At 26.3% G+C, this 24194-nt stretch overlaps 1 protein-coding gene across 9 annotated transcripts in view; it reads right to left on the reverse strand.

Moving 5' to 3' along the window:
- Positions 1-1148: 1148 nt before the first annotated feature.
- The window catches only part of LOC114120990 (potassium voltage-gated channel protein Shal), a 65231-nt gene continuing 42185 nt past the window's right edge, over positions 1149-24194 (reverse strand). The window contains exons 2-5 of one of the 9 annotated variants that reach the window (XM_050208005.1): positions 23042-23204; positions 19933-20121; positions 12252-12404; positions 1149-8300 (exon numbers count right to left, since the gene is read on the reverse strand). In XM_050208005.1, coding sequence (XP_050063962.1) covers positions 7827-8300; positions 12252-12404; positions 19933-20121; positions 23042-23204 — 979 coding nt within the window. In that variant the 3' untranslated portion in view covers positions 1149-7826. The other 8 variants (XM_050208004.1, XR_007606339.1, XR_007606340.1 and 5 more) reach the window with 8 other exon arrangements.

Genomic DNA, 24194 nt, shown 5'->3' on the forward strand with positions numbered 1-24194 from the left:
CTGAAACTTGAAATATACTAAAAAAATGCCGAAATTGAGAAAGTTACAAAAAAATCTTTATCAAAAATATGTATTTCGGTAATTTTGTCGCAAATGAAAAAGTATATTAATAATCTAAATAGTATTTAAAATCGTATATAAAAAAAAACATTATTCATTTTTTATTTAATTAATTATAGAAATGAAATAATTTGCTACAATATAGTTTTTTTAATTATTTATTACATTCGTAACAATTTTTATTTGAATAAAATAATAACTGTATAAAACGGGATTACTTAGAGTAGTTTTTGGAATGCGATAGAACTCGCACACTAACACACAGTTGATTTCAAATTTAATATGATGGCTGGAACAAATCTTCCTGGGGGTCTTGGAAACATCTAACGCTGCAGTGGTAAATAATGCGTGCAGGAAGTCAACTTAATTTGTTTTTATTTTGTTCGGAGCAATATTATTTTAAAACGTCTCTGAAAACTATAAACAACGCTTTTCACATTTTCGGAATTCCTTAGCACTAGGGAAATGGAAAAAAAACAAAACAGCAAGACAAAAACAAACGGTTTATATATAATCACGTGCCGCATGGTTAAGATATTACAGAAAACTGATTAATTTTGTATCAAAGTCTTTTTAGCAATAATTGTGCTCCCACAATGTTTAACTTCGTTTCCGGGTCTGTCGGTATTTATAATATGACTCAACATAATATTGAACATTTTTATGGTCGAGTCGCATAATTGTACGCTCACGCATCATATTAAATACGTATAATATATATATCATTGGAATCGTGTGTAAGGCACACTTCTGTGTAAAATTTAACTAATAATTAATAATTTCCTTGTCAATATAGCTGTTGGTCAATTTCATATAAATTACACAAAAACTAACAAAGGTTATGATTGTTCATACTTACTTGTGATAAAACCATACATTGTGCTTATATACAAAAATACACAGACCACATGGCTGGATTGTAGTATACTACATTGGATCTACAGGTTTTTCAGCGATAGTATTTTGCATAATATTATAATATCACGCGGTTTTAAATAATTTTACCGGAAATTATCCAATAAAATAATCTCAAGAATTTTCATTTGAAAGGAAACATGCAGAGGTAAGTACAAAATAGAAAATAACAATGTTTTCAGGAATTTTTTTTTTTATTAAAACGAAATAACCACTTCTAAATTCGCATTTTTAAAAACAATCTATACCATTTAGCTGTTGTATATATTATATTTTATAAACAATTTGTAATTTGCTTATTTATATATAAAAAAAAAAAAAACGTTTTTTTTGTTTTCCATTTAGTTGTTTACCATGCTTAAACAAATTGAATGTTATACAAACGACTATATTGATGAAAAATAATCAGAATGGTCCGAAAAGATGACTGACAAATGTGTCTTATATAATTTGATCAATTAATCAATCATTAAAAATAATAATACGCATCACATTTGATCAAATTACATACATTTAATATATTGAAACAATGTTAAACACTTTTGTTAACAGTTATTTGATTGGATTTATTAATAACGCTCATAACTTTTCGGGCCAAGCTGACAAATGTTTCAGACAACCCTGGCCAAACTATGCACGAAGACAAGATGATTCATTTAGAAATAATTAGGCTTAAAAAAAATATGCTATGGATATCTATTTAAACACTGTCATAAAGGTGTAATGCAAGAAGCTAAGCAAATTTTAATGTAGAAAAGTAACTTATAGATATTTTAAACTTAAATTGCACATATGATTTAGGTATACTATAGCAGTATAATAGGTACCTAGGTATATATTATATACACACACATATATTATATATAAATAAAAATAAATGGTTGTAAAAGAATGTATAGGTAGTATGTAATAAACTGAGTTGGATTGTGTGATAAAAACACATTTTGTTCGATAGGTATTTGATTTTAAGTAAAAATCCGCAGGATATAATATGCTTTTAAAACCGATGTTGTTAAATAATTTGGCCAGAATATCTCAAAACACCCTGATATAATAGTAGTAGTAATAGTAGTAGTAGTAGTAGTAATAATAATAATAATAATAATAATAATAAATATAATTAATTTTAACATTAATAAATTTGTTTGTCTTTCTAATATTGTTTAAAACATAAATGCATCAACATTATTTGTTAACAATAATTATTATAATAATGAATGCGCTGTTAAAAATTTTATAGTTTGCTTGTTTAAACTGTTTTTACATGTTATATGCATATAATAATAGTTATTCAAGATCCATTATTTTATTAATACAAATCTAAAAAAGATTAACAAATTTTACCTAAAAGATGTTCAATGAACAATATTGATGTCCAATATGACAATGGAAAACACACCTGTTGGCTGTTACATTTTTAAACTGTTTAATGATCCAGGTGATCTATAGCTAAATAGTATCTATCTATAATACATTCATTTTATGTATTACCCATATTAATATATATATTTTTTATCTACCCGAGAGTTAGCGCAAGTAATAAAAAATACTATAAGAAAAAAACTAATGATTTAAAACAAGAACGATGACAATTTTTATGATATATATGATATAAAATGTTTGTTATGAATAGTATTATATTTATTTTGATGGTTTAATTTAATTTTATATAATTTAATAATATATAATTTATAATAATGACCCTTTTAAGATCTAGAAGACTCAAATATATCGTACAACAACTCGTAGATATGGACAGACAGACATTACGTTCAATATCAATAATAATAATTAAAAAAAAAAAAGAGATTTAGAATATTTTCATTTAAACGCTTATTTTAATCTACTACACACATGCTTCGGCACAATTATAGATGTTTAAAAAGATCGTTTATATAGTTTTGGGACCCAATTCAATTGTTACGTAGCGTTGTTATTTATTCTAATAATATTATGATTGTGTTATTTTATTCTATATGAATTCGTATTATAAGTGTTTTGCCACGTAAACTGTTTCGTTTTCTTTAAAAATAGGTAGTTTTTTTTTGTTTTTTACACGTTTGTGTACATTTTTTTTTTAGCAATAAATTAGCCACTAATTAAAAATAAATATACCTCTAATATTACTGTTCGATATGATCAAAACATGGTGTTTTTAATTTGTCATTATTGAGACATATTATATTGACATTTAATAATTAGTATAAGTAATAACCATCATTTTGACCTATGTGTTCAGGGAAAAATTTCTAATACATACAAAAAGTAGAACATGTATTATATTATTATATTACATAATAATATATCTCGAATTTTAAACATATTTAATATACGATATACCTAACTAATATTAAATAATTACAATTTTTTCAATCACAAAATTTGAGTAGGCAATATAATAGGCAATATGTTGTTTCTATAATCGACGAAAATGTTTTATACTATATATATCGATATAATTACAAATTAAACATTTTTTTGTGAATTTATTATTTATTATAGACATTATAGTAATAAAGGATAATTGTACAGACTTATCGTTAAATTAATTATTATTAGGTTTGAATGTAAATATATTATAAATATATGTTACAAAAGTTTGGTGAATATATTATAATATAGGAACAGCTATCAATAGGTATGATCAAAGTATTATGATAATAAATATATGCTTTAATAATGTCGAGAACAAATAGGTCGAATGATGCTTTTGCAGTCTTTCGCAATTTTCTAAAAAATTTCTTGGGAATTTCTCACATTTGACAAATCCATAGTACTATCTAGGTACAATGTCAAATCGATAAACACACATGCAATTTATGGAGTCTTAATAAAAAAGAAAGCGTTTTTGAAAAAAAAAATTGTAAAACTAATAGCTTCTTTGCTCTTGCTCGGGATCAATAATAAAGATAATTGATGGTTTGTATTAAATGGACGTTGAATTTCTCACAGGGTCGTAATAATTTAATTTATAAATAAAGTAATAAAAAAATAATAATCATAATAATATATTTACAAAATATGGACAGCCTAGTAATGTAACAGAAATATAATATAACTGGTGCCCAGAGTCCTTGGCGAAAACAGGTGTTACATAGGATAAGTAAAGTAAATTAAAATATGCACATCGAGGGCAATGTGCCAATAAACCACATTGTTTTGGAATCTGTCCCAATTTTTCACTCTCGTCGATAACATTTCGTGGGTCGTGTATTAAAAGTATAAAAAGGGTTCTAAATCGATTTTTGTAAATACAAAGAGCACTTTTAAAACTTGATAATAGTACACAGGTAGGTCCTATTGTTTACGAATATAAATTTTCTTACAATGCACCATTATTGAAAGAACGTATCATTCTAAGTTTATATACACTCCAGGTCTTGTCAGATCATCAGCGAATCCACGCATGCCAGTATAAATTTAAGTGACATACGGTATTAATTTTAAAAAATTGACAGTGAAAAATAATTCCTCTGCACATAAAAACGATATAGACTATAATATACTCAATTCTAAAATATAATATAATTACGTTTGGACAAATACATTTTATAATCATAAGTTTAATTTAGTTTAGATTGGTTGTTATGATTTTAAAGTCAACAAATATGTATTTAAAAAAAATATTTTGCTACATATTCAACACATATAAAGTGTTAAGGTTTTAATAAAAATTAAAAATTATAAATGTAATTAGTAGTAATCATATTTTAGATAACGCAAACATTTTGTTGTCACGTAAAAAACAATTGGTTTACTATAAATCACATTTATTTTTAATAAAAGATCGAACAATGTAGGTTAGTAAATAAAACGTAAGCTGATTGTCCAATGGCTTAATAATTTTATGTATTTAGATACCTAGAATATAATTGATTAATAATTTGTAGTTGAAAACGCTTTTAAAATTTATAGAAATCACTCATAAGCTACAAATAACTTTAGAAGTATCTACTAATTAATTTTGAAAACGTGCTTTTTGAAAAACATCGATTTAGAACCACATAACAATATAGACCCACGATTAAACGTAATAGATTAATAAAAAAAAACGTCAAAGTTTATGTATTACCTATACAATTTTCGACTATTAATAAATCTAGGTCCTTTGAAAATTAAAATCAGACGTTTAAATGCCGTCCCTTTCTTCACAACTCACGGTTTGTGTAATACTTAATATTCTCTAGTCGCCTCTGAAATAATCTTAACAAAACCCACCGTGATTAAGAAACTAGCTCAATAATTTACACTTGACAGAAAATTATTATTATTTACACCTTACACTATTCCATGATAATATTATTATGACGTGAAAATTGTTGTTTTATCATCATGCTTATTGAACTGCGAATATGGCCATGTATCCATTATATTATGTTACACGACAACAGTAATAAGTGCCTTTACCTTTTCAATATTTATATATGTATATATGATGAAATTATGAGAATTTAATCTATGGGTATGACTGTATGAGGATCTGATTTAAATGTTGGAATGGAAAGACAAATCAAATCGTCTTGATATTTATTCTGCTATTACACTGTTGAGGTGTATAGTCCGAGGCTGACAAAAAAATAAAATTATTTTTACATATTTTGAGTTATGTAATTGAAAAATATGAACAGATCTGGTCGAGTTACCCATTTTTAAATTTTTTTATGAACCTATTTCGTTTTTGTAAATTTTTTTTATTATTATAAAATTTTCACGTAGGGAATGCGATACGTCGTATGTATCTGTACTGATTAGTATACGAGTATACTCGCAGGTTGAATAACAGAATAAAATAATTACACGGTGGAGACATTTTAAACTGGGAGTATGATAACTAATAGTGTGCGTTATTTAAATACGTTATTATAATAGTTTTTGTTTAATAATTTTGAACAAGATCACTGCTATTAGCGTTTCGGTCGTTTGTCTGAATTTGAAAATGAAATCATTGATTTTTCCTGATTAATGTTTGAAAAGATTGTTTGTTGTAATGTAGTAATTAGAAGGTAGGCTTTTTTTTTTTTTTGAATAGTCCCTAATAACGATTAAATATGTAATGACATGGAGCAGCCCGTCGACGAGTTTCAGCTGTTACTCGGCGCATTATTATTTCAAACTCCGCATTATTAGTGCAAACCCCACTCGGACCTTGCTCGATTAAAATTGCATGCACACAAAGCGGACGGAAATTGTTGATGTGACCGGTACTAAGTTCGACCAAATACCACACTGTATTCTGCACGTACATATAATAATTGTATATACATCATACGTGTTAGATGTATTTATTATTCGGTTCGCACACAAGCCGTATTATTATAATCATAGTTGTTATATACGCAGAAAGGACAGTATACATATATAGCCAGTAGGTATAAATACTCTGTGGAGGAGTGATGAGAGGGTTGAGTAGGGTAGAGGGTTTAGTCCGGTGGCGCAATGGACGACTTGACGCGACAAACCGTTGTTCGTCGTCAGCGTGGGTGTTGAATGTCGACTGGATAGAATTTATGACGAGCGTAGGTAGCTACAGGTAGTTATACTAGGTACACAAAAGAAGGCGACGGTGTCACACAATTTGTTTTTCATAATAAAGTGATATCAGCATAGATTATTATATTTCGATCGTCATACAGGAAGAAAAACAGATTAAATGTTAAGCCCGTGGTTTAAAAAAAAAAAAAATTTAAAGTGCCACGCGAGTCATATATACCTACGCATATGCCAAGACGAATTATCGTCATTATAGTCGCCGTCGCCGCCGCCGCCGTCGTCGTCATACAGATTATCGTAACGACGTAGGTATTGTACACAACGTGTGTGCATGTGTGTGTTTGGAAAAATTGTCAAGAGGACGCTACACCCGAACACGTCGTCTCCAATCGTGTATTGTTATAGTTTTAATATTAAAGTGAATTGACCTATATGATCTCTCAAAGCTAAAAGTAAGAATATTATCTGTGCTTTAGCTCGTTTGAAGTTTAAAATTCAATTCACTCCGATCACATTAAAGCCACCGACACGGCGACGCCAAATCGGTTCCACTCGACTCAAATTCGCCGTGTCGTATTATGTTATTATCGCGTCTGTAAGACGGCCAAAACACGTCCATCTATCGCCGGTATAGCGTTCTCTCGACACACAAAATAGGTGCTATATTTTTACGGAATCGTACTGCAATCGTTGGTCACGGACACACGATTTGGTCGAACACAATCGTTCCGACTAACGTCTACACCGTTTCAGAACAACGAGGGTGACGTTATAGTATCGCAGCGGCGACGAATGGGGGGGGGCAGGATAAACGTAAGGACGTAATATTATTGTTATATAGGTACGCCAAAACTGCAGTTTATTTCGCACGCCCTCGACGGGAATGCTCGACTAATGACTTGGGACACACACGCTCTTATAACAATTTACACTTATAGGGTTAGCCAGTTAACTGTTTATATATCTATATGTATAATGTACACGTGTATATATATATATAAAGTAATAACAACGATAATAACAATAATAATAATAATAATAATATTAATAATGGCGATCGTGCAGTGTCGTTATATTAATATTATTATTGCTAAGTCGTAAAACGTACGACGACATCATCATATACGATATTATTACCTACATATAATATAGTAATTAATTATTATGGTATAATAATAATATAATGACAGAGGACGAGTCTGCGCGACGACGGGGTAAACGGGAAACGACGCGCGCGCGACTTTTCAAAAAACGTATAACGGAACGCATCAAACATTAATAACATAATAAATTAATATATATATATCAATAACATTACAACACGTGACGATGGTTCGGAGTCGGTCGGACGGCGGCGGCGGCTAGAGGAACGTGATGCGCACTTGCGGCTTGTCGTTGTTGGAGGACAGCGACGGGGACGGCGGGTACGACGCCGACCCGTAGTCCATTTCCGAGTTCGGATAGGAAGTGGGCAGGTTGACGACGACGGACGACGTGCTCGAGTTGGGGTTGTTGCAGCCGTGCACGGACACCACGGAAGTGGAACCGCCGGGCGCTCCGCCACAGCCGCCGCCGCCGCTGCCGCCGGCCACCGCCGTGGTCGCGGCCGCCGAGGCGGACGCGGAGGACGGCGACCCGGCGGCCGACGACTTGTGGCCCGCGGACGCGGACGGCTGCATGTCGCAGCTGTTGTAGTCCAGCGAGTTGCTGGACTTGCCGCCGCCGGGCGCCGCCGTCGTCGCCGCGGGCGTGTGACGCTGCTTCATCTGCACCTCGATCAGCTCCTCCTCGTTGATGGGCTCGCCAATCGAGTCCGGCGAGCTCTCTCGCTTGTGCTTCTGAAACATCAATACGCGATCCGACCGTGTTAAATACCACATGATAATATTACACGTGAAAATGTTAACACGCGCGAGTCGCGGCTGCGCACGGTATGTACATAATATTATATATATACGTCATAATTTATGCGTAACGTTTATAATATTATAATATTATGTATTATTATGATACCACCGCGCAGGATTTCGTCCTGGCGTCGTGTAGCGTGTACGTAAAATATTACGGCGTGCATATCTAATCATCTACCAAACATGTACAGTGAAATACTCAAATATAATATACGCTATGTCTATATATACCGTAAGGCTCCGCCAGGAATTTTATCAGGGGAGTGCATCGTGCATATAGTATTCAGGTACGCTGATTTATAATTCTATTACATATATCATACAAATATCAATAATATTAAATTATATATAATACCATATGGTTTTTTTTTTAAATTTTTTAAAAGCCAAGGGGGTGTAAGTGCACCCCCTTATACCCTCTTCGCGGCTGCCATTTCAATGCTCGCTATATACATATATATATATATATTAAAGGCTATGGTACAGTGTGCGATGCGAATCATCGGACAGAGAGACATTTGAGCCGGTGATGGTATATTTATAACTCAAAGTCACCGCAGACGACGACGTCTTAAAAATGCGGCGTTTACACTCGCCGATAATTCGTATTCCGGTTACGACGGTCGTTTTGGTGACATTATTTCATAATCTTTTGAAAACGTTTTACTTACATTTGTATTCCAGTTGAAGTGATTATAGTAACCTATAGGTAATTAGTATTTCGATACGTATAAAAATCGAAATTCGGACGGTGTTTAAAGTTTTGATGAGCGGAGTGTCTGCTACTTCGGTCATCTATGTTTTATGTATCGAAATAATATTCTGTCTCATATATGAAATAATTAAAAAATGCGTGTTGTTATTCAAAAAATAAAAACTTAAAAAAACGTCATGTTATTTCGACTGGAAATTATATAAAGAAAATGTTTTTAAACAAAAAAACGTTAATAGATTTAAAAATAATGAGTGTTGTCTGTTGTTTGATAAAAGAATTACCCTGTTATGTACACATTCGTGAATTCGCATTATAGGCCGTAAAATTATATTATTATAGAGGTCCACGTTGAAATTGAAATACTTAGGCGACTATAGTATATTATTATTATTATTATTGTTATTATTATGCATTAAGCACTAGGCAGTGTAAATTGCAAACATACGCGTTGTATTATACACGCTCGAGCGAGTTAAAAGTATTTTTTTTTCGAACTATCAAACACTATTCGGGTGTCTCGAATAAAATATCAAACAGAAAAAAAACTGTAGTTTTCAGAACGATTTATTACGAAAAGAATGGCGTAATGGCTTATTCTTCATGCTAATCATGACGTATAGGTATACCACGATAGTTCAAAGTTCTTAGCCATAAAATATATTGTGTCTAGCAATTGGAAAGTTCGATTTTTTTTCGATCGTTATACGAACGTTTTAATAATACTATTAACACTATATATAGGTGTAACTGTTTTATAATATATCGATTTCAGTCGCCGCGTGCACTTTGACGGGATCCGCGTTAGTTTTTTGTCGACGATATTGTTGCCAAGTCAAAAGTTAAGATTACGGCAAACGACGCACGTTTATAATAATAATAATAATAATAATAATAATAATATATTATACACAACTCGACGGGTCTGCTAATGCATACCCGTAATTACGCCAACACCTGCGTACGTTTATATATATATATTATTCGCTTGTGAACGAGACTCGTATACTCTTATATCATGTCCGCGTTACTGGGCCTCTCTCTGCTTTTGTTTGTGACCTTTTTTTTCACCGTCGAAAATACTTGCCATGTTTTTTAACGTTTAAGATAGGTATATATAATATATATATATAATATTGAAACTTTACTGGGCCTTAGGTCCCGAAGTCACAGCGACACAATGGGCTGCTTTTTAATCTGTGTTATCATTGTACCTATACATATAGATCAGTGGTGTAAATTATTACTATAACCGAAATACTTTGGTTTATTTTTCAAGTATTAAAAATATTTCTTCAACTGTGTGTAATGTTTGCAGAAAGCATTTTCTGCGGTACAATACGCATTTTTAATTTAAGTGCGGTTATTATAGTAATAGCCTTTATCGTATAAATTAATACGTTTGTAGACTGTATAATGTAGCTTCATGTTGTACACTTGTACATGTAAATTTCTAAGCATGATATGGAACATAAAATCAACATATTTTATACATTCTTAGAATGTATAATGCGAAGTAATCAACAGTAGAAAAAATGTATTTAATTTACATCATATGGAAGAGGATTAAAATATTTAATAGGTATGTAGTGCTTTATGTTAATTTCAAATACCTTTTTATTTATTGTCATAATTACACGGCAGTAACAAATGTATTAAGCCATAAGTATAAAGTAAGTCAAATTCATAAATCACGTCAGTCATCGCTATTCACTATTCCTGATTTTGTATTTCATTATTGTGGTGCTAATCATCATTGTACCTACCTACCAATTTATAACAAGTTAATTAATAGTTTAAAAAACCTTAAGTTTATAACATATTTTATATTATGTTAAAACTACATTGTTTCTAAAAAATGAAATACAATTAGATATAACTAAAAAGTCTAAGACCATGATTTTATTTTAAAATTATTTTTTTGTTACGTGTTAAAGTAATAAGACAAAAAAAAATGAATAATTTATTTAATGTTTAAGACATTAATTCAATTCCAATCAAATACTTAAAAAATAAAATAATTTTACTAAAATGTGACTTCAGGCATATTTGTGTGATAGTTCTGATGAATACAGTATGATATAAGTATTTAGTATATAAATAATAACTATTATAGGTGGTGTTTTAGTAAAAAAAAAAAAAAATACTAACTATATTTGTTTTTAGGATTTATTTTAAAACATGCAAACAGATTTTTTAAAAGTAGGTATCTGAATTTTTAAAAATAATTTATTAGGTATAAAAAAAGTATAATTATTCAGCTCTACGAAATTTTACTACTTCAATTTATATAGAAAAAAACTACTAATTACAATATTGTACTTAAACTACCTATAATTACATATTAAAATCTACGTTTTTTATGTAATTTATTACTAATAAGTAGGTATCTATTCATAATAACGGTTACTGTTGGATTTTGTATTGTATTTTATACTATACGACATACATATTGTTCTATAGTGTCTACTAATATACCTACTCGTATACTTATATTTTATTGACTAGAAATTTCTAATACAGCATAATCAAATTCAATAGCGAGTGTATTGTACACTGTTTTTTAAACCATAGTTTCCCAAACTTTTCACAGTACGGCTTACTATATAAATATGTATATTATTTTTATATATCAAATAAACTTATATTATACTCAATGATAACATTGTAAAAAAAAAAAAAATGATTTATTTATTTACTATTTATTAATTTAAAGTGAAGAGTGCATTTTTTTTATACATAGAATTTTCGATTCTTAATTTATTATTATTAAATATTAATTTTAACTTAAAAAAAATGATTTTCACAGAAAAATAACTTTAACTAATTAAAATATAAATAATTAATAATTTAAATCAACAAACAGAAATGTTAAAATTATAGTGTAGTAATTTTTTATACATAAAATAAGTTATTTTATATAAATATTTTATCAATTATTTATATATATATGAATTTTATTATGTTATATTCAAATAAAATATAATTGAAGATTTTACGTGATCCATAGTTTGGGAACCTTTGGTTTAAACTAATTTAGTAATTTATAAACGAAATTTAGTACCAAAGATTAAAACAATTCTACTTTTTTGATGACTACCGACATTTAAATGAACTTTTTACCAAAGATTTACCTAGTATAAATGAAATAGAAACTATCAAACCTGATACCGTTGATTACAGCATCTTGTACAGCATGAGCTTAAGAAGTTCACCCTGCTTAATGCCGAATGGCTAGGGCTCAGTAGGGGAGACGGTGAGCATGGCCTTTTTGATTGACCGTTATATGGCACTTCGAGCTCCACAAACTCTCTATCCTAACATAAAAAAAAAATTAATTCTAAAAATAATTTCTTAAGTGAAAAAAATAATCGATAGCTAAAAGAATAGGTACAATAGAAGAAATATCTAGTATGAATAGTGAATACTGCAATAAGTATGATTAAACACCTAATTTTAATATAATATAGAATAATTAATTAAAAAGGATTTATTTTATTATATTTCGTTATCAAAGAATTTTATTTTCTATAAAAGTTAAACTCATTTAGAACATTATTACGCTGCTTTTACAGCTTGGTATTAGATAGATACATTACAATATTGAAATTAAAGAATTTATATTTTGAAAGTAGGTACTTAGTCTAAATTGTTTATAAATTCTAAGAACGTATAATATTTTCTATTCGTATAAAAATAAAATAAATTGTAAGTGTAAAGGTGTACAATATATGAAATAAGATTATGTAGTTTATTGTGTATAATATACGATGTACCTAAATTTATTAATACTTACTTAAATATTAATTTTCTGAAAACGCAATAATATATTTGTAAATATAAAATGTGTATATTATACGTTTGAAAAACAAAAAAACATTATTTTGTTTTTAAACAGAGTGATTAAAATTAAATTTCACTGTAAATTTATGCTTGAATCTATAGAAAAGCTTGCTGTATACTAATCGAAAACAGATTTCAGTTATAAAAGTATTGTTCATATTATTAGAATAATATGGAATAGGTAATATGCATATTTTTTCATGAAAAGTATTTTTTTTTTTTTCATTAAAATGTTTTCTCCGGAAGATTGTTTAATCGATATGTGTACATTCATTTTCTATAAGAAAATTATATATAGTAGGTACTTCAGAGACAAATTTTGGACTGTTAAAATAAATAAATAAATAAAAACTACCTAGGTACTGAAGAATGAATTATAAATGATTATCTGACTTGTTTTGTAATTCAAAAACTTATGGTTCTTAAAAATCTAATTAATACGAAATATGCGAGTTACTAATAGTTTTTAATGGTGATACATTTTTAAATTTTAGGATTTCAGGTTTTTAAGTTTAAGAAAGTTAATTTTAGATTTCAAGTTTAAAATCACTTCAGTACCTACATTACTCTAATTTTTTTTAAATTATCTTAAAAATGTGTAATTGTAAAAATTCAAAATGTCTAACTTATATATTTTGTCCAAATTGTTTATATTTATTTTACCTAGTTATTGAATTATTATAATATTTAAATATAGTAAGAAATTGATTTTATATAGGTACCATGTGTTCAGCCACCTAGATACAAGAAAGATTAATAAAAGTTAAATTGATTCATCTTTATTTGTATCTAGATAAATGTATGCATACAGAGTACAGTCATACAGTTAGGTATCTATAGATAATTAGCCACATAGGCATCTTTATTTTTATGAAATTTTAGTTGTTTGTCATTCACAACACTAGTGTAATTTTATTCAGTTGTTACTTGTTAATGATAGTTTAATTATTTTGATGATGTGGGAGATATAACACATACTGCGTGTTCGCAATAGTTTTTTTATAGGTAGGTAGGTTTGTTTAAAATCACGCGTGTTAAAACATTTTAAGGAAAAGATTGAAATCAACGATGGTAAATAAATTCTGTAGCAGATAACGAATTTCGGAGCTTTAAAGATAGCACCCATGACAAACATCAATTCTAAAGAATGGCCAACATTTCCATAATGTGATTTATCAAACATGATAAATATATTTTTTTTAAGATTCTGAGCGGATCGATGAACGTATTGATTTTACAATGATGTGAGTGAGTTTTATTTTTTGTGTCTATACTCTATATACACGATAAAGTAGTCGATGAAATTCTTTGATTTTTTTTTACTTTGAGGACGGTTTTGGAAAGAAAAATGAATTTAGTTTTAACTTTTAAGTGGTTAAAATTAAAAATGTCCAGTACAAGTTCCTTATAAGTTGTTAATTTATTTGTTTCAAAAATTTATAGTCAGAATATTTTTTTTACCAGCGTCTAAAGTTAGAATTTTGACTACATTACTACATTCATTAAAATATCGAAAAACACAAAGAAATATAGGTAAATAGATAGATAGACTTAGATTATTAATAAGATTTAGACTATTAGTATTTACCTATATTTATTAGCCTTTAGATTATAGATTATTATACTAAGATTAGTTTTATATCTTTTGTAGACTTATTATAGTAGATGACAGGTACATGAATAGATACATGAAAAAATTAATTTTCAACATTATTTAATATTTCAATGATTGTAGATAAGGTATTCGAGCTTAAATATTAATAAGCACTTGTAGCACCTAAATCAATTTATTATGTATAATATGTAGGTACTACTAGGTAGTGTAATATTTGATTTCTCATAAACAAAAGAAATAACAGTGAGTATATTTTAGTTTAAAAAAAAAAAAAATTAAAAGCATAAGGTATAATTTTATAATGACATTGCGCGTAGGGAGGGGAATAAGTAATTTAAGTGTATTAAATAAGGTAAAAGTTTGTATCTAAACTTTTTAGAAACAATTTAAAACTAAAGAACTTATAATTGTTAAATTGTTTATACTTATACAATTAAATTCGTTTGATTTCACTCACTTAGAAACTAGAAACTTAACAAAATGTAATGTCGGTAAGTGAAAACTAAACAATAAAGTAAAAAGTATAAAATGAACAATTTTATTATTTTGATTACGTAGCATATTTAACAACAATAACACGACGAACTGAGTTAAGATCACACAATATCGGAGCCTTTTTTTTTAAAACTATAAAAGACGTTATTTTTATTATCGGTGACTTGTTCCTCAACATGTGTTGAGTGCACTCAATAATATTTTTAAGCATTTTAATTATAAATCTAAATACTTTTATTTTTATCTTCATCAAGATTTTAGGTGTCTGAGTTGAAATTTATTAACTCAAAATAAAAGATTTATAGTTTTATATTTGCTAAAATTGTTAATTATGAAACATCGAACATCTGCTCAGTTTATAGAATTAATAAACTCGATAGATATCTCACGAACTGTGCAAAAAACTGCTATTAATACAGGCCATGTTCACAATGACTTTTTACAAAAATGGAATGTAAAACACGAATAAAAAATCATTCTAAATGTAAATTCTCAATAACATGCAATTATTAAAAAAATAAAATTGACCTGATCAGCAGTGTTCTATTTAAATGTTCGTTTCTCATATAAAGTCGTTACTTACGAGTCATTATATATATATACGTTACATAGTATACTGTTAAGTTTTGCTGATACATCAGGTCTGAAGATCATGAATTGAAAGTTGTTCGGTCATTTCACAAAAATTAGAAAACAGAAAAACATAAATTGCAAACTACTAAATTAGATAGCAAGATTAAATATAGCCGAGTAAAAGCAAGTAAAAAAATTCTTATATGTTATCATGGGGTAAAACTAGTTTTTTTAAAAATAAATATAATGTTTTTTATAAAATATAAATATAAGAATATCTGGATTACTTACATATTATTTGGCTATGCAGTAAAATGTCGTATATCTATGACAGGACTATCAACTTTAATAGCTGAAATTTCTTTATTAACTGATTAACTGGTAAATAAATTAAAAATTATTTTTTCTTTGATAAATATTTCTGTATAAATAATAAAGTAAACAATACAACTAAGTATAGTAGTTAATCTAATTTTTTCTAATTATCATACATTTGGAAGTGTACAATTATTTTCGTTCTTGAAAGATACTGGATAATTGTTGTATAATAAATAATAACTAAAAATAGAGAATAGCCATATATAACACGAGGTCAGATCATAAAGGTGGTAAAGCTATGACCTATAATGTTACAATGTTACATATGTAATTTTATTTTAAATTTAAAAGGTAGTAGTATAGTTAAATTCGTCATCGTTAATAATGTTAAGGTTAAAAATCGTTTTACTAAAAAACTAAGAGGTAGCATAAAAAACTGCCACTATGCATAGCCCATGATGTATAATTTATTTATTTATTTATGATAGATATAAACTAAAAAATATTCTTTAATATTTATTATTTATTGACACGTTTTTAAAAAAAAAAAAGTAAGTTTGTATTATAAAAAAAAAAATAACAATAAAAACTGCTAAGTATTAATAAAAAATTCAATATAATATTTAGAGTTTGAACTTAAAGCGGAATAAGTATAGAGGAAGATGTGGGGTTTTGTGGGTATTTGAAGCAGTAAAAGTCGTTTAAAGTTTCATGTAGACTCATGTTATTTTAAATCGACAATTTTAAACAGATGCTACTTTCAAAAAAGTATTGTAAAATCTCAGTAGTTTTAGAAAATATTAAGGAAATGTTCGTGAGACCACAATTTTTCCTATTATAAATTTAATATAGAAAAATATAGGAATTGAAGTTTATTCGATTAATATAAACTATCATTAGTTTTTGTATTTATATTCTAAGAACGTGATATATAATTTATGCTAAAGTAAATATTTTAATTTTTATATTGTTTTTTTTTTTAGTTGTAAAATCTTACTAAAAAAATATTGAGAAATCGGAGACAACCTTTTTTAGATTATCATTCATAAAATTTACACACTATAATTTGAATTATTCAAAATGTTGAAATAGCATGTTAACTATTAAAAAATTTTTAATACCGTATAGGTTATTATTGTAAATTATTATTGTACTATTATTAAAATGTTAAACTTTTTTGAAAAGTGTTATAAATTATTTTTTCTATTAAATGTGTAGCTTTAAGTTTTATTACAAATAAATAAATAAATATTTACTTATTAAAATATTTTTAAATTTAAGTAGTACAGTAATCAAGCTTCTCTTAACATTTTTTTTCTTATATTAAGATTTAGTATTAGAATTAGAATTTAGAGCACAGAATTGTACACCTTATATTATATTTAATATTATAACTAAAGTGTATAAGCACGAGTAAAATAACACAAGTGCCAATATACACGGCATATGTATCATTTTCAATAATCCGTTTTTCTTCATTTTTTTTTTTTTTTGTTTTAAGATATATTTGTTATTTTTAGTTAGGTTAGCTTAATGATATTGTTTATTTAGATTTCACGATTGAAGTATAACAAAGTATAAATAATTTATAGTTTATATTTTTGTAAAATACCTTTGATAAATATTATTATTTATGGTAGGTATAACAGATGTTAAAACTATAGGTATAGGTACTTAATTCAAAAAAAACAAACTGATATTCATGGTGATGATGTTAATCATTAATAACGGTGTTGTTATTCCATTGCACGTATAATCCACACATACCTAAATTTTAGAATCATAAATAAACATAGCTATAAAATAGCTGGAACATGGTTAAATAAACACATATACAGTCAAATAAAAAGTAAAATAAAAATAGATTTTACTTTTACATTTTATAAATTTATTATCAGACTGAATAATAACAAAAAAAAAAAAAAATATATCGTTTACGGCTTTGTTTATTTTTGTTGGAATGTAGGTACCAATATTACCAATATGAATTAGGCAAATTATATTTTTATGACAATTAAATGTTTAATACAATTTTGTTATTTATTTTGGACAGTATACAAAATGCATGGTAAAAATGCATTTCGTTTTGAAAATATCTTCGGGGAAATCATATAATTTGTACAGTAGAATGAGCATCTTAAATTATGAAATGAATCGTCATTGGTAATTTGAACTTTTATGATTAAAATTTATATCGAAGGAATGAGAGTGTCAGATAACAAATATGTATGCCAAATCATTAATGAAATTGTTTATTTTTACTGCTTAAAACCGTATTGAGAAAATGAGAACTTTTTGTAAATTATACGAAGCATAGATCAATGTCATATAATATATCAAATATCAATATATCATTAATGGCATGTACGTTTATGCGCTTTAATTATAATTAATTTAGTTATGTTTCTATAGTACAGTATTCATGAATACTAAGTCCTGAAAGATATTATCTATCTACCATAATCCTTAATAAATCTACTATAATAATACTATTATTTTAGGATGCAGTAATTCCTAGTTAATTTCAATCGAATAATATTAATACTTAACATGTTTGTATATACTATGATTAATTATCCAGAGTATTAAAATTGAAAGAAATATGTTAATTTTTAAAAACTCTTTAGTTGTTTAGTACATTAGTTTAAAAAAAAGCACTCTAAGTACTGGATATGGTAATTAAAAAAAATATAAAAACATAATGGGTTTAAGTATTATAATATTAAAGAATTATTTTCAGAATGTTTTCAGTTTTTCAAATACCAATTATATTTTCATGAAAATCATAAAACGCAACATACAAAGTTAGATAGGCAGGTAATTCAAGAACTTTTGATTTTTGGATATTTAATTGATTGATTATTATAATATATCTCATCCATTTTTATTTAGTTAGTATAATTTTTTGTGTATGTTTATAAACATTATAAATAATTAAGAATTGATATCTTAAAACATTATTTATCCATATGTATATTTTCTTTGTTTTGAATCATCGTAGGTAATTATATTAAAGTTTCAAAATAAACTTTGTTGATGAAACCCTTTGTTGTTCCGTATTATACTTTATCAAAGACAACTATGAAAACAGCATAGTTGCGGCTTTATACTCAATGACAATCTATACGACCTATACAACTAAGAACAATGTGCGATAGAAGGAAATGTAATTATCTTTTAATTTACTTATTTTTCTTTAATCTTTATAAGCTGTGAGAGTAATTTTCGTTTCAAAATTATTCTTGTTAACTTTTCATTATTTTAACACGACAACTGGTAATTTAATGCATTTATACAATATAGAAGTCAAAAGTAAAGATGAATACATTTTTGAATAAATTAAACTTAAAAAATTTTACTATTTTATTACTGAATGACAATCACTAAATGGAATACTTTTTTTTGACTTTTGTTTTATTAATAAAAATAACAATGTGGTTATGATAACTGAATATCTAAATAGCAATTTTATAATCGAAGTTGTTTGATAACTTAGACTCCTTAATTAATTGTACATATATATAATATTTATATTTAATACAAAGTTAGAATTTTATAAAATTATAAAATAATTATAATTGCGGATTGTCATTAGTAAAATATTTTTTTAATAATAGTTTTAGTCAAACCATTAATTTACACTAATTTAACACAAGACTCATAAATTAAGTAAATATTTAGTAGGTATTGTTATTTTTAATATTTAACATTTAAAAATCATTGAGAATAAGGAAACAAATAATCAAAAGTCATACTTAAGATATAATTTTAGAAACTATGAATTTTTTAAGGTTTTCTTTTTAATAATCTATTGAGTTTAGTCCTGTATATTAAGAAAAGCAATTAAAATGTGTTGACCAATATAGATTTATCTAAAAATCTTTTTTTATGGTATTTATGTAAGACAAACAAACTCATCTGTGTACAAAAAAAATGTAAAAAGAATGAATGAGTGGAGATGAAGAGTAAAGGAAAAAATAAACACTATTCAATTTACTTACAGTCGTTTTTTCCAAACATCGAAGTAAATGATGATGCTGCAGTTCAAATATGTCTTCTTCTCTGTAATTTTCATCAAGTTCTAGCCCGGATTCTTGAGCCGCCATCCTGGCTTCAGCCGCTTTTTTTTTGCTTACAAATGCGGCACCCGAAGAGGCCTTTGCTATCCTTATCCTAGCTAGCCGTGCTTTCTGTAAAACATCAAATTAATGTGATTAGTATCTCGAAACAAATACAGATAAATAATTTTTTCTTAAGAGCCTAAACATATGTATTTTATTTTATTGTACTATATCAGGTATTACCTTTGAAAGACCTATTTAGTGTAAATAAAATGAAAAAAAATGATAAACTTTATAATTTTTAAGAGCATCAATTACTTATAGCATTAATAGTAGTCAGTAATTTGTTTAAAGTTAGTTATATTTTTATAACTACATATTATTGTAAATTATAAAATAAATATATAACTAAAAGTACATAACTATTTATTTAAAATTAGAAAATGAGTAACAAATAGATATTAGAGTAAACACTATTTAGCCGTGTTTATACTGTCCTCAAAAATTATTTTTTCTAGATAAAACTAAATCACAAGTATATTAAAATTTGATATAAAAAACTAAAATCACAATATTTCTATACAAAGAATATTTTAAAATTCTGAACTGGCGCGAAAAATAGCAATTGGTTTTAGGTTTTATGTTATTTTTTTATTTAACAGTTTTGGAGTGAGTAAAAATATGTTCAAAAATTGCAAGTGTCATACCGTCATATCATCCGATTCAAAGTATATATTTACTCTATATAGAAATTTCCATTATATTATTTTTATTATTACGAATCAATCTTATTTTTCGTGACAATAATGCTACCTTATATTCAAATTTAATAGGGATACATAATATTTTTTTTAGATTTAAATAAACAAGTAATTTATAAATAAATTTGTTTTCCCCGAAAATGTAATAATGTATAATATTAAGAATATCTTTACTCACTTTTTTATTTTTTTAGTTATCGTTTTAAAATGTATAATATTACAATATGAATTTATTATAATATGTATATTATAAATTATAATAACAAAAGGTAATACTTGTCTATATTTGTACTTTTTAAATTTATTTTTAACTGTTATTATAATTTGATTAAAAAAAGAAATATGGGTGTATACTATACTCACTACTCATATTAATAAATTGTTAAATGTAAATTTGTTTATCTATTAGAAAATATCTTGATATATTTAAGATATTAGAATCAAAGACGTATTTAAAGTTATGATGCCACATGGAAAGCTTATTAGATGCTGCCTTTATTATTTCATCATTTTTTCACAAAAGGAACCACCGACAATGATTTAGATAAAACAATTGTTGAAAAGTAGTTTGCAAGAACTTACAAACACTTTAAATTTCATACATATATGTCAAATTTTTAGGTTTATTAGTAATAAAATAATTTCAAAATTTCAAAATCATATGCGGATTTTTTAAATTATTTTCTATGGTTAATTTTTTAGAAGATACACTATTTAAATTTATTTACTTATCACTCATTTTAATAATATTCTACCGTTCAAATAATAAAATATCATGATATCATGTATGTATTGCTATTTAAGTTTTTTTTTTACTAATAGTCATAAAAATGTCATTTTATCTATAAATTACAATAATATACTTACGTACAAGTTTAACGTTCTTATAAGCCACAAACAATGTTTTTAAATTTTAAATGAAATAATAAATGTTCATGAAAATCAGAATTTTAAGAAAATACTAAGCTTTTTTAATTTTAACCCCCTAAAGTACCGAATCAATTCACTTTGCTACTATAAAAGGTATTAAAGTTGAAAATCTAAGTATTTTTACTGTTCCAAAAGATGATGATAGAGACAAAAATAAAATAAAACGTAATTGTAATATCAATACATTCATCGATCTGCTGAGTACTTATAATATTAATTCTTGTATTTAAAAATATGTTAGGTGATAGCTGATTTGTAGCCAATAAAAATATCTAGATTTAAATGAAACCTCATTATTATCAATTTTCTTGTGTACTATCTCTAGCAATTTATCATCTCAAAATATAACTTTGCGATATTTCATGTAGTTTAGGATCATGAATTTCTGTCAAATAATTTAAAATTACTTGTAAGGTGTCCAATAAAGCGTTAAATATTGAATTGTTGCTATGTAAGTTGCTGATAAATATCATTATTAGCGAGATAACTTAATCTCATGTTCATATGTTAAACTGTTATAGTAGTCGGTTTACAGTAGTTTTGTAGAGACTATATAAATTACAAGAAAAAAAAAGATCGAGATCAACAAGTACCTATAGAAAATCGCTTACGAAACTGGTACTGTTATATTATATATTTTTTATTACTACTTATTAAAAAAATTTAAAATGTAAAATAACTAAGTAGTAATTAATGATGTTTATAAATTTAAATAGATCATTTGATTTTTAAGTAATATAGTAGCAGTCTGCTGCAGTATTAACCATAATAAATCGCATATTATATAAAATAATTGTATGTACCAATAAATCTTGATTTTTAAATATCATTAAGATGTGATAACAATTTTTATGTGTCTTTTGAATGACGACGGACGATGACTAAAGGTTGTGGACAGTAGTATTCCACCCCTAAATCCCTCAGAAATTGCCGTTTGGGTTGATGTTAACTCCTCTCCCCTATCTTAATATGTTTCAGAATAGAATTTCATAATGTAAAAAACATATGACACTGTAATATTGTAACCTTAATACACAATCTGTCAATCTTTTTACTTTTTATCATTAATTCTGTGGTTATATTGTTTTGTTTTAAGAACAACTTTCCAATTTTAAATAATTTAAAAGTATATGTAACTTATAACTTATAAGTCTTTATAACTTAAAATAAAAATTTTAAGTAACATCCACTTAAAAGTTTTATTTCATTTGGATGCATTTAATTTTTCATAAACTTTTAAAAAGGTTTTTCAATATAATTTTGTATTTCATCATGAATTATTCATACAATCATAACTTATAACAGCCAATGAATAGTAATAATTAAATTTAATATTTATGTAAAATAATAAAACTTACTCTTTGAGCTTTTCTTTTATCTGCTCGCTGATTTTGATGGTAGATGCGACTGAAATTAGACACGATTACTGGTACAGGTAGTGCGATAACAAGCACTCCACTTAGTGAACACACTCCACCAACAATTTTTCCGGCTATTGTTTCTGGTACCATGTCACCATACCTGTACAAATAAATGAATAATTTTTAATGTTTAAAATTTAGAGTGTGTTTAATGTAAATGCATTATTAATAATTAGTTTTAATAACTTTTCTTAAATAATTTGATATTTAAACTACAGTAGGAAGCTATAAGTTTAGTATAAATAATAATTACTTATGCAAATATACCAGATTTCAAAACCTTTGAACAAATTTAACTCAATAGTCTTAAAAGTATAGGTAGTATGTCAGAGTCATAATTAAAAATTACTTAATAATTATAATGAAATAATGGATTTTATGTTAATAGTTATAAATGATGAAGTAGTTAACACTTAAAATTAATTATAATTGCAACACCCTAATTATATTATAAGCGTAGCAATATATAATTATGTAATAGTATTATAGGATAAAATATTTTGATAAAAGTTTAGGAAAAAATAAGTTCTCAAGAGAATATTATACTATATTTAAAGTTTAAAACATTTTAGAATTATGTATTTTCAAGTTTAAAATTAAGTAGGTATCTTATACATTTTTAAAAATAATTTTCAATTGAAAAAATAAACTAGTAAGTAAAAATACTATTAATAGTAAAAAAAAAAAAAAATATTAATTTATGTGTAGCTTAATTTTTTATGTATAATATTATGTTTATGTCTATAGTGGTATATATTATACATACAGCATATTAATATAGAATATTAGAGATACATCATATTGTATATAATATTAAATTACTTAAATTCAATAGAAATTTATGTTCTTTTATAATTATTATTAATTACACACTATATATTATAAGTGCAATTTTTGGATGATTTTTATACCTAAAGTACCTTTTTATATTATAATTTTATTTTTTTATTAAAATATTTATTTAAAGAAGATGAAAATTATTTAAAAAATAAAATAAGAAAGAAAGTTGATGAATTTAGTTACATTATCCTACGGCATTTTGAGTCTTTTGTATGAATGTGTTTCAAAATTTTACAAGATCATCGATTTG

Source organism: Aphis gossypii, chromosome X, assembly GCF_020184175.1.
Source record: "Aphis gossypii isolate Hap1 chromosome X, ASM2018417v2, whole genome shotgun sequence".
NCBI lineage: Eukaryota > Metazoa > Arthropoda > Insecta > Hemiptera > Aphididae > Aphis > Aphis gossypii.